This window comes from Micromesistius poutassou (assembly GCF_964030765.1).
Source record: "Micromesistius poutassou genome assembly, chromosome: 8".
Classification (NCBI taxonomy): Eukaryota; Metazoa; Chordata; class Actinopteri; order Gadiformes; family Gadidae; genus Micromesistius; species Micromesistius poutassou.
In genome coordinates this window covers 1,097,789-1,113,760 of record NC_140278.1, presented here as the reverse complement: position 1 = coordinate 1,113,760, position 15,972 = coordinate 1,097,789, and the positions used below count along the sequence as shown (strand labels likewise).

Genomic DNA, 15,972 nt, shown 5'->3' with positions numbered 1-15,972 from the left:
CACATCATCACAAAACAAGCCATGAAATTTTTTTTAGGATTGATTATTTATTTAAAACCGAATTTGGCCCTCATCACATCTGGCGGGCTAGGCCCCCATTGGCCCAACATCATTTGCACCTTGTTTTGTGTGTGTGACTCCTATGGAGTCTGTCATGGAAGGGCATGGTTCGTCTCTCGGCCAATCCTCTCATTATTGAATCCACTTGAAAGGAAAACCAACAGTCAAGAACAGAAAATATACCACACACACACACGAGCAAATGCACACACTTAAATACATATAAGCATACATACACATGCACCCACACAAACACACAGGCACATATATTAACAGACATCGATACACACAAATACACACACACACACACACACACACACACACACACACACACACACACACACACACACACACACACACACACACACACAGAATAGCATTCTGCAGCATTTCAGTCATGGAACCTTTGGCAAACTGTAAATTGACAGCCTGTGGAGCTGGCCAGGTGTGCCGACTTACGAGTGGCTGCTGGTGCTTAGTGGAGTCCCACATGATGAGGGGAAGGTGACCTCAGGGACATGAGGCTGAACACATTCTCCCCTGGAGCTGATTCTCCTGGTTCCTTCAGTTTCTACCCACAGACGCCTGGGGCAGTAGGACCCCCCCTGCCTGACCTTAAAGAGGAGGGGAGAGGAACTCAAACAGACCCCATCTGACCAGCATGGAAAATCACTTAGTGACATTAGGGTATACTGACTCTGCTGGGAAGAAACAACAGAAAATGTTATCCGTCGAAAACTGTAAATATATATCATGATAAACATTGTATAAATATCCTGATATATCGACTTTTTAGTAAACTCTTTTTCTAGTGAAAAGCCAAACAATTAGGCTACGGCGGTGTCTTGTTTCATTCTGTTCCTGCAGAGTAGGAATGGCTTTGGAGTGCCTGCGGAAGGGACAGAAGGGGTTGGGCGTCCCAAAGGGAAATATGCGAGTGATGAAAAAAGGAACTTGATGGGGATTTAATATGAAAAGAGAGATAGGGAACGAATGAGTGACCAATATGAAACCTACAGCACAGATTGACTGTGGGACTAGTGTCCCACTATCCCCTCTGGTACAAAAACAATGCTGACAATGGGACGATTTAACTGAAAATACCAGATAAAGTAGTCATTTTATTCTCTCCATTTTTTTAATGAGAGGGTTGTCCCCTACAAATCAAATCAAATTATGGAATAATGAATTAATGGAGGACAGGTAGACGGAGGAAGAGATGCAAAGGCTGTATTTTGGAATGATATGCGCCTGCCTAATGATCATTGATAAAATTATTAAAGTCTTCTACCCATCAGTCTCCCAACAGGAGTAGAAGTGCATATCTCGTAAATATAATTATCAACTAAATATGCCTAATCGCCCACCACTAGATGTCCCCAGACTCCCCAGGTGAATTTTAGTGTAGCAAAGGGTTCTAGTATTTCAAGGCCAAGAGAAATTACTGAGGGACTACATACGATGACAATCATGGGCAAATTAAAAAAACAACCTATTGCTAGACAATAGGTATAGTGTAGTGTTCACGTTAACACTACACTATACCTATTGCTAGACAATAGGTATAGTGTAGTCACGTTAACACTACCATGCATGGGGAAAAAACAATGTTAAGTAATTTAGTTTCAATAACACAATTCTCTTTATTTAAGATTTAAATTAAAAATAAATGTTGCATGATCTGCATTAATAAATGTATAATCAATACTACTTCTTAAACTGTACACAAACATTATGCATTTTTTTGACAACGCAACCTGAACAAAAATAGAATAATTTTCAGATATAGCAAGACGAGCTTGGCAGTGGGGAAACAAAAGAGGATCCAAACGTACTAAATATTAAGTACCATTTTGATGCTATAATAAATATAATACATGATTTGACCATTGTTAAGAGTACAGTAATGAAATAAATCCTTTACTCTACATCTATTTTTAAATAAATGTTATTTTTATGAGTGGCATACAAATAAAAGTATTACATGGCATGCATACTTAATGACAACGGTCAGACTGAGAAGGTTTAGTGGCGTAATTACAAATATTACAAAAAGCCATACATCATATAATACTAAAGGCAGTATAAATGTATGTATGTGATGTTGTAATCATATTAAAGAGATTCTGTCTGTATTTGAACCCATTTCAAGGTACTATTTAAGTATTTCAAAACTGCAGACCTGTCATTCAATAGTAAAACAAAAGTAGAAATCCCCTTCTACTGGAATAATGTGAAGTTTCGATTTGTTTTGTTGATTTTTGAGACTCAAACTAGAAGGCTCTGAGTCTTAAGATTTATACGTCATACAATATAACCGGTGGATGTTATTATATTAAATTATTAGACACGGTTGCATGTAGGAAAAAAACAGCATGTCAAAAGGTATCTTTTCCAAAATCCCATTGATGAACATGGATGTTTCATCTCAGACACCCTGGTCGCCCATCGGAGTTATGTATCATGCAGTAAATCATTGTAACGTAGGATCAAACTGAGCCACATGGTCAGTGTTGTATTAAATAGCACGCAGCGTCTGTCCGACTGAATGTGTTCGTCGCTGTGGATCATCTGGCTCCTGTGCGCTTGACCACGATCGTGCCGGCCACCATGTCATACACAGTTCTGTTGTGCTGGAAGAACAGCAGCGTGATGAATGCTGGGAAGAAGAAGGCGATGGAGAAGTTCTTGTTCAGGGCTCTGATGGTGGACCTGCAGGAAGAGAGGCAGCGGCTTTATGTTCATACTAACCACAAGGGGAGACTTGCAGACAGTAAAGGTTGCAATTATACTTCTACGTCAAATCACCTCCACTGATAGAAGCAGTAAACATAGCTGCCAATGGTTGCATTCATGGTTCTGCTGCGCTAATTCTGCACATGGATATGAGATGATGTGTCACCCAAATGAACATATTTGTTAACCTCCCAAACGAGTCCATCTTCTTCGTGTTTTTCTCACTGTTGGCAGAAACAAACCTGAAAATGTTCCTTCCATGGAGATTCGATGCAGAAATGAAAGGAAGCCATGTTGCCGTGCTGTGTTGCATCAGACAGCTCAGACACCTCAGGAGGAATGGTGAGCTTTATACTATGAACAGTCGGACCAGCCAAGCAGCAAGACGGTTTCAGAGCCCAAAGCACATGGCCATGTAGGGACAGATAGACTGTCATCCTACACGAAGCGCGCAGCAAATGACAGCCCTGTTTCATTTACGCTCTGTGAGCTTAGCTCTGTTAAAAAAAGCACGTTCTATTTATTTTTTGTTAGCACTACAAAATATGAACCAACATTACTGCATTAAAGGTTTGAGCCATGGTGATGCTTGCAGGATCAACACATCTACCCGTATTCTGCACATGAAGAACCACCACAATAAGCTGGAGGACTCACGCAGAGAGGGAGACCTCTGTGGCCGGCACCACCAGGACCCTGTGAGGCTGTACGAGGACCGAAGAGTCACACATCACCACCTGGAGGCCCAGGAGGAGCTTCCCCGGGGTGGACCCCCCCGCCCCCCAGAGACACGCAATCTGGAAAGAAGAAAAGAGGGTTCTCAGGAAATAGAGCCGCTGCAGGGAAGTTCATCTGTGTAGAAACTACGCATTTAGAACTACGTACATTTAGAACTACGTACATTTAGAACTAAGTACATTTAGAACTACGTACATTTAGAATTTGGCTGTTTCAATCACAGATCTCGTTTTGAAACTGTCAATTATGAACAGTGAGACGTTTCACAATATGTGTGAAAATGTATTAGAACAGGACATTCAAGACTGAAGACCCATTGGCAAAACTACAGATATTAAAGATAATACACGAAAATATATATACATGATGTTTACTTGCAGAGCTAAATAGGAAAAGCAATGTCCTGAATGTTTGTAATCTCACCTCGTAAAAACACACCAATACCCGGTAGACCAGGGCCACAAGCATCATCTTCTGAAGCTCCTCCATGGACGTGTCCTCATCGATCTCCTCCACTATGAAGTGCATGGCAAACTTGGAAATATCCCTGGGGAACAAGCAATGCTGGTAATTGAACAACACCCTCATTACCCTTCAAATCTTTCGATCGATAATTGACTTGCATGAACAAAAATGTGGGTTAACAATTGTAACACGTCCACTCAGACACATCACTTACTTCATCCCACTCAGGTGCATGATGCTGATGATGATGGTCGCCTTTATGAAGAACAATATGAAGAAATCCACCATTTCAGCAAGAAGCCTCTGAAAGGGCGAAGGAATGATATACTCTCGACCTGAAACGTTGTGGTTGCAGTTAAACATAGCTGATCGATCTTGGATATACATTGCAGTGGAGCGTACTCAATGCATTGGTGCACCTGTGTGCGTACCTGGTCTGAGTGCGTTCCGCTGGTCCGGGGTCTGCTGCTGGGTCTGTGTGGCCGCCGGGAGGGAGCTGCTGCCCGGGGCCTGCAGCCCTGTCGGCCCGGCGGGGCTGGGGAGACCCGGCGAGTAGGTGGACAGCGGCAGACCAAACGGGTTGTTGTACCAGTTCTGTGCGTCGAAGCCGGTGAACTCGGTGTGTGTCGTGGTGGTCCCGGGGTGTAGTAGAGGGTGGTAGTGAGGCATGGCACCGCACACAGACACCCAGCTCTGCCAGCCCACAGCCCCGCTGTAGTACTGCCACATCCAGCCCTGGAGCTCTGAGCAGTACTCTGTGGTGCTGAGTCTTTCACAAACCTCACTTTCCGCGTCCATGTTTGCTTGTTTTGTTCGCCTTTTAATATACGTGTGTGGCGTTTCCTTGTTGAAGAGAATCATGTTTTCCTTATCGCGTTCAATGTTGGTGTTTTCGTCGGCCGCCATGTTTGTAATGACGTCACATTACGTCACCGGTAGTTAAAAAGGTCGAGTTCTTTAATATAATATAAACCGGTATACACGTCATAATTCAAATAATATAACATGAGTCCTTGCTTCGGGCATATACAATTTTAATTTAAGGACGAAATCCAGACACCCGTTAGCATATTGGTATGACCCACCCATAGAGGTGTTTTAGTGCAGCCTACCCCCAGTCTACAGTCAATAGCCATTTAATACTCTTCTGAGATTATAAATGTTTCTCAGCTTCATAAACAGCTTCTTTGAGTTTAATACGAGTTAGCATTTGCAGCCATCAAGCATAAACAGTTGGGCCTCTAGTGCCGCTTACTGCAGCGCGCCATAGGTTCTCCAGGAGGTCACATGATCATCTGAAATCAGCCTACTGCAATATCAAGGGTCCCACGACATGCCACCAGGTGTGGTGTGATTAGCCGTTACACGCCGTTTTGGCTTCCTGCCCCATGACATCATATGGGGCAGGAAGTGGGCGTGTCCACCTAGATGTGGACTGCCTAGTGGACTGTAGCAAACGTAGCTCATCTATCCGTCACACATCTAGGTGGACACGCCCACCTGTGATGTGTTAAGGGGCTGATTTCCAAAATGGCTTGTAACGGCTAATCACACCACACCTGGTGGCATGTCATGGGACCTTTAACTAATAACAGAATGTCTAATATGAGAACTGGCACTCTGGTGACTTCCAGTTTCTGAACTGACATCCGTCGATGCGAGGGCGCTCGCCAGTGAGCAGAATGAATGAGTGGACGGGGTTTCACCCTCAAGTCCACTTCCAAAATACTCAGCAGAATATTGCATTTTTTAAGTTCACTTATCCGTTCTAAAAATCAGTTCAAAAAGATTGTCACTGCCAGAGGTCCTGCTTTACGACAAGTTCTGAGTCACTTTGGTACTTCCGCATATAATATATACATATCAATTAACTTAGACGGAAAGTCCTTAAGATAATGTTTCTGATTGTTCTTCAGCTTCAGATGCTCAAGAGGGTCTCTGGTCGTAATCAGTCACAAGTCCGTCCCTGACCAATCAGCATTCGTTAGCAGAATGCTAGCATTTACAGCCAACAACAGCCCAAACTGTAAGAAAACGAAAGGACGAAAGTACTCAGTACTCGACTTTTGAACTAATCTATATTGAACTCTACAATACAATCTGCGATATTTCAACGACAAGCAGGTGAAAGATCCATTTAGCCGTCTAGCCCCATAGACCCCCATTCAATCTGCACTCATGCGATCACCCCCAGTGGAATTCTAATGGAACTGCACCCAAGTTCAATACAATGGGGCTCAATAGAGAGTGCCAAGGCTCTCCATAGACAGGCTCTGCTAATAATAACTGCAAAGAACAATTAAAGTATTCTGAACCTGACTTCACTCTGCACGCGTTAGCGCCTCAGGGTTTTCCAGGTCATGCTTCTGTTGGCTGTCAGTCTTGTGCTAGCCCATTCTGAGAACACGCCAGCCCACTTATTGTACTGACAGTCACTATATGACCAGGGCAGAGTCAGCAGCTCTTGAAACATGCTGTGAAAGTAATGCAACTTTAAACACGTTAGGCCCTTGAACAGCAGTGCAACATGTCCCAGCCGCCCTGGTGGTTCTGCTCTTCAACAGGGCTGGCATTACAGGTTACTCATTAGGTGAGGACTAAACGACAAGTATAGACAAGTCACTGAAATTGATTTATTTAAGAATTAGACAACATGTTCCCACTTGAAGAGATTGCATTTTGGACTCGACGGTTGTTCAAATTCCTGAAGAGTTATGCCTCCCTTATATAGGTCCTCACTGCAACCACATCACCCGCGGTGCATGTCTGGAGAAAAGATGACAATCCATTAGGTGCAGCCTTAAGTTCATTGTTCATGGTGCAGCCTTAAGTAAAACCAAAGACGTCAGACCATGGTTGGCGCTCACCGTTATGAGTTTGCCGCCCTCCAGGGCTCGCTCGATGGTCGTGCTCCTGCCGTCCCACGTTTGTTTCTGCACCAACTTCCCGTTGTTGAAGGAGACGATGGTCTGCAGGAGAAGGGTCAGCACATGCATGAGCACACGTGTTTAAAACACAGCGAGGGAGCGCGCATCCAGCGGAACCCACCTTGGTCACTCTGTCGTCAGCGGTTCGCTCTTCAAACTCTTCGTCCAGTTTGAATTTAATTTCGGTACTTTTGAAAGTACTTTGTGTCTTCATGGAAATGACACCGTCAGCCACGCTGACGATGAATTTTGGTTTGATCACGTTTCCCACCTGGCGAGTGGCCATGCCGATACCTGCGTAGACAGTGGAGTGTTGTCAATCAATAAAACTCAACGAGACCAGTCAATCACAAGACTGAAGAGACCCGCTTGTTGCCACTTGGTCCGAAATGTAAATTAATGCAAGACAATCAAATCAAGGCTTGACAAACGAGGTGACCTCACCTATTGCCTTCATGTAGTCATCAAAGTTCTCACTGAGGCTCATCTTCCATGTTCCAACAAATTGGTCCACCATGTTCGCGGTAAACTTTGTGCAGCAAAGACCTCTAACGAGATGACGTTCACAGGGGGCATGGGGCTGAATCTGAATCACACTCAAGTTTAAGTAGGCGCCGAATATTTTCACCAACGAATCACAGACATTAGAGGGGCGTGGTGTTAGAGCAGGTCAATACCTGCCTGAAAGTAGGCTAATCGGCGCATTATTAAGAAAGAGAGAGAGAGAGAGAGAGAGAGAGAGAGAGAGAGAGAGAGAGAGAGAGAGCACACAATAATATGCACTATTGTATTGCACACATCCTCCATATTGTAAATACTGTGTATTTAGAGTGTATCTTTAATTTATCTGTTTTTACTAGATACTGTAATTTTTATAATATCGCACATTTTACTTTTTATAGTACTTTTATAGTATAATATCTGATATGTATATATATGTATATATATATAGTATTTAACGTTTTATACTTATTTTATACCATATACCTGACCTTTTTATTTTATTGTTCACCTGCTTTGGCAATGTAAATGTATATTTGTCATGCTAATAAAACATAGAGAGAGAGAGAGAGAGAGAGAGAGAGAGAGAGAAAGAGAGAGAGAGAGAGAGAGAGAGAGAGAGAGAGAGAGAGAGAGAGAGAGAGAGAGAGAGAGAGAGAGAGAGAGACTTGTCACTCCTACTTTTTGACCAACAGATGGCGCCCAGTAACAATACATGAATTGTGAGCGTAATTTATAGACCTTGAAGAAACAATTTTAATATCCCACATTTGCATTTAGTTTTATAACTCCCTGGACTGTGGTCCTCACACTAGAGGTGTGTGTGTGTGTGTGTGTGTGTGTGTGTGTGTGTGTGTGTGTGTGTGTGTGTGTGTGTGTGTGTGTGTGTGTGTGTGTGTGTGTGTGTGACCAAGCCCCTAGTGGGCTTTAAATGCATCTGTGTATGTAGGTCTGCCTAATCATCATGCACACCCCCATGCTTATGCTCTCTGGTGGATGAGTGGGTATCTGGACTTCACATGTATTAGGTAGGAACACAATACCATAACATACATACAATTAATAGCTACATGCAGAAAGTATGATACATAAACTACTAATATTAATATGACACTGCATAACAGGGTGGCTCTCTGAGTGCTACCAACACATAATACTATGAATATTTATCCAGTATTCATCCCAACATTATATCAAGGCCTCCGTACATGGCAACTCCATCTTTGTATAATAATAACATTACATTACATTTAGTGCATTCAGCAATAAAGATATATCCCAAAAAGGGAAAGAATCATTCAAGTAAATACAATTCATCCAATGGGCCACCTGCCTCAGGAGTTCCATATAGAAACAAGGGCTAATCACACCACACCTGGTGGCGTGTCATGGCCCCTTTAAAGGAGCTTTGGGCTGCAGACAGGGAGGAGAGAAGAGAGGGGAGGTGAGACGGTCGTCAGGGTGCTTTCACACCATGCTCCTCCAGCCATAGGTTGGTTCTGTCAGAACCCAGTCAGACCACCAAGGTGCAGGAGGGGTCAGCGAGCCTGTCGACAGGTCAGAGGTCAGGGGGAGTCCAGAGAGGAGGACAAAGGGGAGAGGAGAGTGGGGAGGCAGGAGTGAGCAGGAGTGAGCTGAGGGGAGCTGATAGAGAGAGAAGAGGGAGACGCGGAGGACAGCGACAGTGTGTGTAGAAGAGGGAGACAGGTGGTGAAGGACGGTGAGTTCTTCTCACCGGCCCTCCAGCCTCCCATTGAGCGGTGGCCAGTGACAAAAGCTGTAGGTTATGTACTGTACAAACAGCTCGCCCGCAGCCGCACACTGACCCATTCTCTGGAGTGTGAGAGCCGAGAGGGGACCCCCCCCCGGACGCCGCCCCTTTCAGCTGCTTTGTGCTGGTGTCTGTCCGCGCTGTGGGGGCAGGCCGTCCCGTCTCTGAGTGACGGCGGGCCTCCTGTTCCCAGGGTCCGACCTGAGGACTCATGAATCAGTGAGAGGAGCCTCTGGAGCAGAGAGCAGCCCCCAGGGGAACCTCCAGGCTCCTTATCGTTGGAGTGAGGGAACTGCGGCTCACGGTTTAGCTTACACACGATTTGCAATTGCCTGTTTTAACGTTTAAATTCAAACCTGCTGAAATATCCAAATGACGTGTATTCCTGTTTTATATTCTGTCCCACACATTTCTATCACCATCAGCCAAGGTGAAACACTGCATACTCAATAAGTAAAGCCCATGAGATGAGCTCCAGCAGGGGGCCGCAGCCCAGGGCCACAACCATGTAGGGGCCCTAGGCTGGGAGCCTCACAGGACCTGGGGGGCCCTCCAGTCCTGCCCTCCTGCTCTTTAGCTGGCCGCTGTTTGGCGGAGAGAGAGAGAAAGGGAGAGAGAGAGTCAGGATGACGAGTGTGTGGGTGTGGGTGTGTGTGTGTTGGTTGAGAGGGGGTCAGAGAGGTGCCCCGTGCTTGTGTGCTGGAAGCCTTTTCATGGTCCTGGCTTTGATCTCCTCTCTCATCTTTTTTATCCCACACGCTCCCTGTGCCTCAGGCCCCCGCTCGCTGGCCCACCAGTGGGAGGGGGGGGGGGGGGGGGGTCCCGCCTCACACTCACAGAGGCGCTGCTTGTTCTGTTAAGACCAGGAGAGCCGCCCAGCTCCACGGAGGGTATACACCGGCCCCGCTGCACAGAGCAGCGTGGGCGCCAGGTTAACCAGGAGCCACAGCCTCTCGCTCTGCTCTGCTTTCATCATTTTCCCCTCAGATCCCCGACAAGTGGGCTGGAGATCCTTGAGTGAAATACGACTGCTCCAACGCTCCAAAGGCGGCCTCCTGAACCCTCGCAACATGGGAAAGTGCCCCCGTGCCCACCCTCCCAAAGCTGGGAGGTATGTAGAGCCTGCCACAGGAGAGGCTTCACAAATCATTACAGACCAGGCCTGCACTCATGTCCCCCTCTGCACCTCATATGGAGCGATTACTGTCTGTCTCTCTCTCTCGCTCTCTCGCTCTCTCTCTCTCCCCCTCTCTCTCTCTCCCCCTCTTTCTCTCTCTCTCTCCCCCTCTTTCTCTCTCTCTCTCCCCCTCTTTCTCTCTCTCTCTCTCTCCCCTCGACGAGTGAGGAGGTTGGTAGTATAGGGTTCATAACGATGTATATCATAAAGAAGATTCCCTCCTGCAAACACCCCCCCCCCAACGCCCCTGCGAGCCCCCCTTAACCCTCCGATGACTCCCCCCACCCCCCTCCCGTCCAGAGGAGCAGACAGGGAGGACCACAGATGCTAAGGCAGAGCAGAGCAGGGTGCCCCTGGTTGAGGATTAATTGGAGAGGGCAGCACTTAGCTCTATTTAGACATGTGGCAAGTGTTAGGCTGTACCAGGCCGCCCGGGCCATCCCGTCAGGGGACTGCACTTATTCTGCAATATTTCATGAGAAACCAATTCAAGGGTCTCAGGCTCATGTGTTTGTAGTCAGAAAACCTGGCGTGCCAACGCCTCGACGGCCACGACAGGGCGGAGGGAAACCAATGGCCACTTGTTGGGTGGCGGGGGCACCCTGCCCTGAACATCTGAATGACCTTATAACACGTATTACCACCCATTAATAAACCATAACTAGTACACTGCTTAAGCCTCCACAACATGACAGGGCATAAACCCACACATGGAGTAGATGAAGGAAATAAGAAAGAGATATATAATAGACACAGACATTACAATTATAGAAGAAGAGCAGGAAATAAAGACAGAAACAGAAAGATAGCAAGAAGGAAGGCAAGAAATAAAGTAAGAAGGATAGAGTGAAAGACCTGCAGAAAGGCTGTGTGCAGATGGTTGGCAGTCTGACTGCAGTGCAGAGTAATGGGGCTGGCAGGGCGGAATCAATTACTGGCCGCCACACATTTTCCCACAGGTCAGAGCTTGGGAAAGGAGGTCTGCAGCGCGGAACAGGCAGCGGGCACAGAGCTGCCACTGCAACGCAATCGCCTCTCAAAAAAAAATATTAGTTTAAGTTATTCCCTGAATCTTTTTTCTTGCTGTTGATCCTCGTCGTTCTTTCTAAAATGATCAGCAAACCAACGGATGTGTCTGGGTTCATAAGCCGAGCTTGGTGTGGTCTGGGTGTCTCAGCCGACAGTCATGGTTCTGATAGGTGGGGTGTGACGTCAGCAGCCTGAGAGCCACGATGTTCCACTCCTGCATCCAAAGAAACACATTATTGTATGTTTATATGTATACAATATATTCTATTGATATTCAAACAATGTTTCTCCTCTGTTTGGGCTGGGGTGGCACGATGTTTTGCCCCAAAAAGCTGCTTGTCCAGAATTGATGCTATTCCTGACATTGTATGCATTGATTCCTGTTCTTCTAATTGGGTTCCTTTCATCCGTCGTACTGCTGCACAAGTCGACCACTGGTTGAGATGAGGAAGGCAGACCTGGGGAACACAGAGGTCGCTGTCAGGTGTTGCAGGTGCGAGTATACGATAATGGTTAATACAGTATTTACAGGATCTACAGGAGTTACAGGATTCTGTCCAGGTCAAGGATTTACTCCAAGGTTCAGCAAACCAAGGAAGCGCTAAGCTTTTCAAACTGTTAAACCAAGAATTCCTTCAGTCTGCGCTGGCTGCCATTCCCGGCGCCTTTCATGTCTCTAAGCCCTGGTCATTCCTAGCATGAGCAGGGCCAGCCAGTGGCTGTGAGATACTGCCCACAGTGTCCAGAGCACAACAACAACAACAACAACAACAACAATAATAATAATAATACAAACTAATCGGCCAAACAAAGAAACAAGGAAGTGGAACACATCCTCCCTGGCTCTACCTATCCAAACAGCACCCAGTGAATGGATGCCAACAAAGGCAGGAAGGTGAAGAATGAGAAGGCAGCGCATAATGGTCCAACGGTGGGAATGGGGCTCAGGTCGCTGCCCGATATAGAGGCCTGGTGCTGAGTGGATCCAGAGGGGACGGCAGGAAGCTGTGGCCCATAGGATAACATTGTTGAACAGAAGCTGTCTGCGAGACATTTCCCTGAGTCAGAACAGTTATTTAGGTCCACTACTCTGGGTGGGTGGTACGACACTCTGGTGGTACGACACTCTGGTGCTACGACACTCTGGTGCTACGACACTCTGGTGCTACGACACTCTGGTGGTACGACACTCTGGTGGTACGACACACTGGTGCTACGACACTCTGGTGCTACGACACTCTGGTGCTACGACACTCTGGTGGTACGACACTCTCAGTGTCTTAGCAGTGCGTCATTGCCTGTGGACACATTGGACATTGGATGGATTTTTGTTGATTTTTTTACACACACACAACCTTACACACACACACACACACACACACACACACATACACACACACACACACACACACACACACACACACACCCCTACACAATCCCAATCACACAAACACACCCCTACACAACCCTACGCACAACCTTACACACTCTTTTACACACACACACACACACACACACACACACACACACACACACACACACTCAGACACACACACACACACACACACACACACACACACACACACACTCACACACACGCAGCAGCAGGTGTTGAGTGACAGGTATAATATGTCGGATGGTGCACACAGGATGCAGGCGCGGCCGGCAGCGCCGCTGCTGCCCACAGCCTCGGCGGTTGACACAGTAAATCAATCCTACTGTGGGCAGAGAGAGAGAGAGAGAGAGAGAGAGAGAGAGAGAGAGAGAGAGAGAGGGGCTGTGGGCGAGTGGGGAGAACACTCGCCGGGAAGTGCTCACACGGAGATTGAGTTACCACGAAATTAGATCAGAGCGGTGGGAAACACCACCTTCTAAACACACACACACACACACACACACACACTCTCTCTCTCCCTCTCTCTTGCCCCGCTCTCTTGCTCCCTCGCTGGCGTACGCATAAACACTTGCAGACACACAGACATGCGCACACACACCCAGGCACACTCTCTCACTGTCATGCTCACACGCGCGCACACACACACACACACACACACACACACACACACACACACACACACACACACACAGTCACCAAGGGGAACGAAAGGGAAGATGGAGGAAGGCAGCTGGGCACACGCCAGTTTGTAACAAACGCTGGCTTATAGCTTTTAGCCTCTTGGCAGTAGTTTGATAACTGCTTTTTCTTCAGATTGGGTCTCATTTAGGCATATTGAGAGACAACAGGGAAGACTCCTTTAAGCATTAATTATTGAGATTATTGAATTCTAGATTTATGGTATTAAACCAAAAACATGTATATTTTTAGTTTTTCCAATTTTCTTCCCCTTTCACCCAAAGTGTTATTTGTTTTTGTGCGAGGGTTTTGGGTCAATGTGTTACCATGCAACAACTCGTCTTTTTGATGGGGGGGGGGGGGGGGGGGGGTCTGCCAATAGTCACTGAGGGAATTATTAAAACAACTTCAATGACCCTGAGGAATGCAGCCGGTCGTGTGAAAGGCCTTGAGCATCAGGTGTGAGGAGGCAGCAGAATGCTCTGTGTCTGTGTGACAGAGAACACATGTGGCCTCACAGACACTGGACAAACCAATCACCTAATGGGGCTGAGAGGAGAACCACACGGGAGCTGAGAGGAGAACCACACGGGAGCTGAGAGGAGAACCACACGGGAGCTGAGAGGAGAACCACACGGGAGCTGAGAGGAGAACCACACGAGAGCTGAGAGGAGAACCACACGGGAGCTGAGAGGAGAACCACACGAGAGCTGAGAGGAGAACCACACGAGAGCTGAGAGGAGAACCACACGAGAGCTGTCGGTCACTTCTTGATCTGTGGTTTATTTTAGAGCGGCGTGCAAAGGGGCGCACTCTGACTGAACCTGTAGAGTGGGACTCATCTCAACAACCTGTACCCCACTGCCTCTACCGCGCCTCTAATGGAACCAGGGACCTCTTACCTGCATGGAGCTCTGCTCTTTCCTTTGGGCACACCTAAAGCATTTGGGAAGACACACAAACAACAACACAGTTACCCTTTCATGATATAGCGCCTGTCAAAATATTTGACCTCATTTTGGATTCAGTCAAGTACCTCCAATACCTATCAGCGCGTGGTAAACGTTCTGATCTCCTGTAAACACAAAAGAATGAAGGTGTCAGTTTACAGCATGCTGGTCACCATTTCAGATGAGGTACAAGTCAGAATATATCAGCTGATGCTCACTGCTCACTGCCCTGGTCTACAGCCACACCGTGCCACGGGTCACACAGGGGTCACACAGGGGTCGTGATCAGGGTTTGGACTAATCATAGGGCAGTATTTTGGAATAATCACGCCTCCATAACTGATACTGCTTGGGACGCTGCATGCAAGTCTCTGGATGTTTTTTTCTCCTAGGAGATCAAGTTGATCTTACGGTCTATAAATCCACACAGTGTGAAAATGGAACTCAACAACCCACTATTGGAATCGCTCTCCAGGGTAAATGATGTGCTTCTGTTTAAAACAGATGTACCAAGAACAATGCCTCTGTGGGTGTGGGTGTGTGTGTGTGTGTGTGTGTGTGTGTGCGTGCGTGCACTCTGGATGGTGCAAAGATCCCATCATGCTCCAGTGACAGATCGACCAGGGGCTGCACATTGTATCTGTCACCACTGGAAGCTTATCTGACATTCTGGAAGCAGAGTGTTCTGCTGCAGTTGCTCCACCGCATCAAGCCCCCTTCCCACACGTCTCACCACCGGCGCGTTAACAACTGACCGGGTGCACAGAGCAGGGAAACAGCTGACACACGCGGCGGAGGGGCGGTGGACCGCAGGGGGTCCAGCTCACTCTCACTGGTGACCCCAGCAGCCACAGACGCAGACGGAGGTCCCCTGGTGTGTCCACGCCGCTCCAGAGGCATGCTGGAGGGCAGGGGCGTACGTTGAAGACAAAACATTTATTAGCTTCCTTTTTTAGTTACTTGGTTTTGGTTTTGAGTCCAATATGTAACTCAATTCCAAATAATTGTGTGTGTGTGTGTGTGTGTGTGTGTGTGTATAGGAGTGTGTAGGGCTGTGTTTGCGACGGGCTTGTCTGTAATTCCAATGCTCCCCACGCAAACCCACCCAGGGTGGATTAGTTCAACGGTTGAACACAAACATTGAAAGTTCCCATGTTTTATATAGTTTGACCTCTGACCCCAGCATGTGAGCGAGGTCAACGCGATAATGACTCACACCACACAGACCACCCCTGCTGACCTAGCGCCCTCCAATTAGAGAGGAAGGCTTAGCAGGTTAAGGTTAGCAGAAACACCTACACGCTCGGTGTTGTCTCAGTCTCCCTCCATCTCAGTGTGTTCAGTGTTCAGCCAGTGAGGGGACCTCGCTGACCCTGGGTCCTCTGGGCTGATCAGCGCTGGACATGAACAACACAACAGTGACCGGTAGAGAGGCTGTCCCGGGACGGGGGACCTCGGAGGGGAACACAGGATCTGATTTAACATAACAATACAAGCTACAACCACATAATATACCACATAATTATTATCCTGCCATTATTTTA

At 47.1% G+C, this 15,972-nt stretch overlaps 2 protein-coding genes across 2 annotated transcripts; both read right to left on the bottom strand.

The window, feature by feature from the left end:
• Window positions 1–1,738: 1,738 nt before the first annotated feature.
• On the bottom strand, window positions 1,739–4,905 carry LOC311351124 (protein FAM8A1-like; the record flags this gene model as incomplete). Its single annotated transcript, XM_084471219.1, has 5 exons — window positions 1,739–2,772; window positions 3,454–3,593; window positions 3,958–4,081; window positions 4,214–4,334; window positions 4,431–4,905. The coding sequence occupies 5 exons, from the start codon at window positions 4,903–4,905 to the stop codon at window positions 2,628–2,630; spliced, it is 1,005 nt and encodes a 334-aa protein (XP_084327345.1). The 3' UTR covers window positions 1,739–2,627.
• A 1,429-nt stretch (window positions 4,906–6,334) lies between these two features.
• On the bottom strand, window positions 6,335–7,443 carry fabp4b (fatty acid binding protein 4b; the record flags this gene model as incomplete). The annotated part of the gene is made up of 4 exons (XM_084471838.1): window positions 6,335–6,396; window positions 6,851–6,968; window positions 7,048–7,220; window positions 7,371–7,443. The coding sequence occupies 4 exons, from the start codon at window positions 7,441–7,443 to the stop codon at window positions 6,335–6,337; spliced, it is 426 nt and encodes a 141-aa protein (XP_084327964.1).
• Window positions 7,444–15,972: the final 8,529 nt, after the last annotated feature.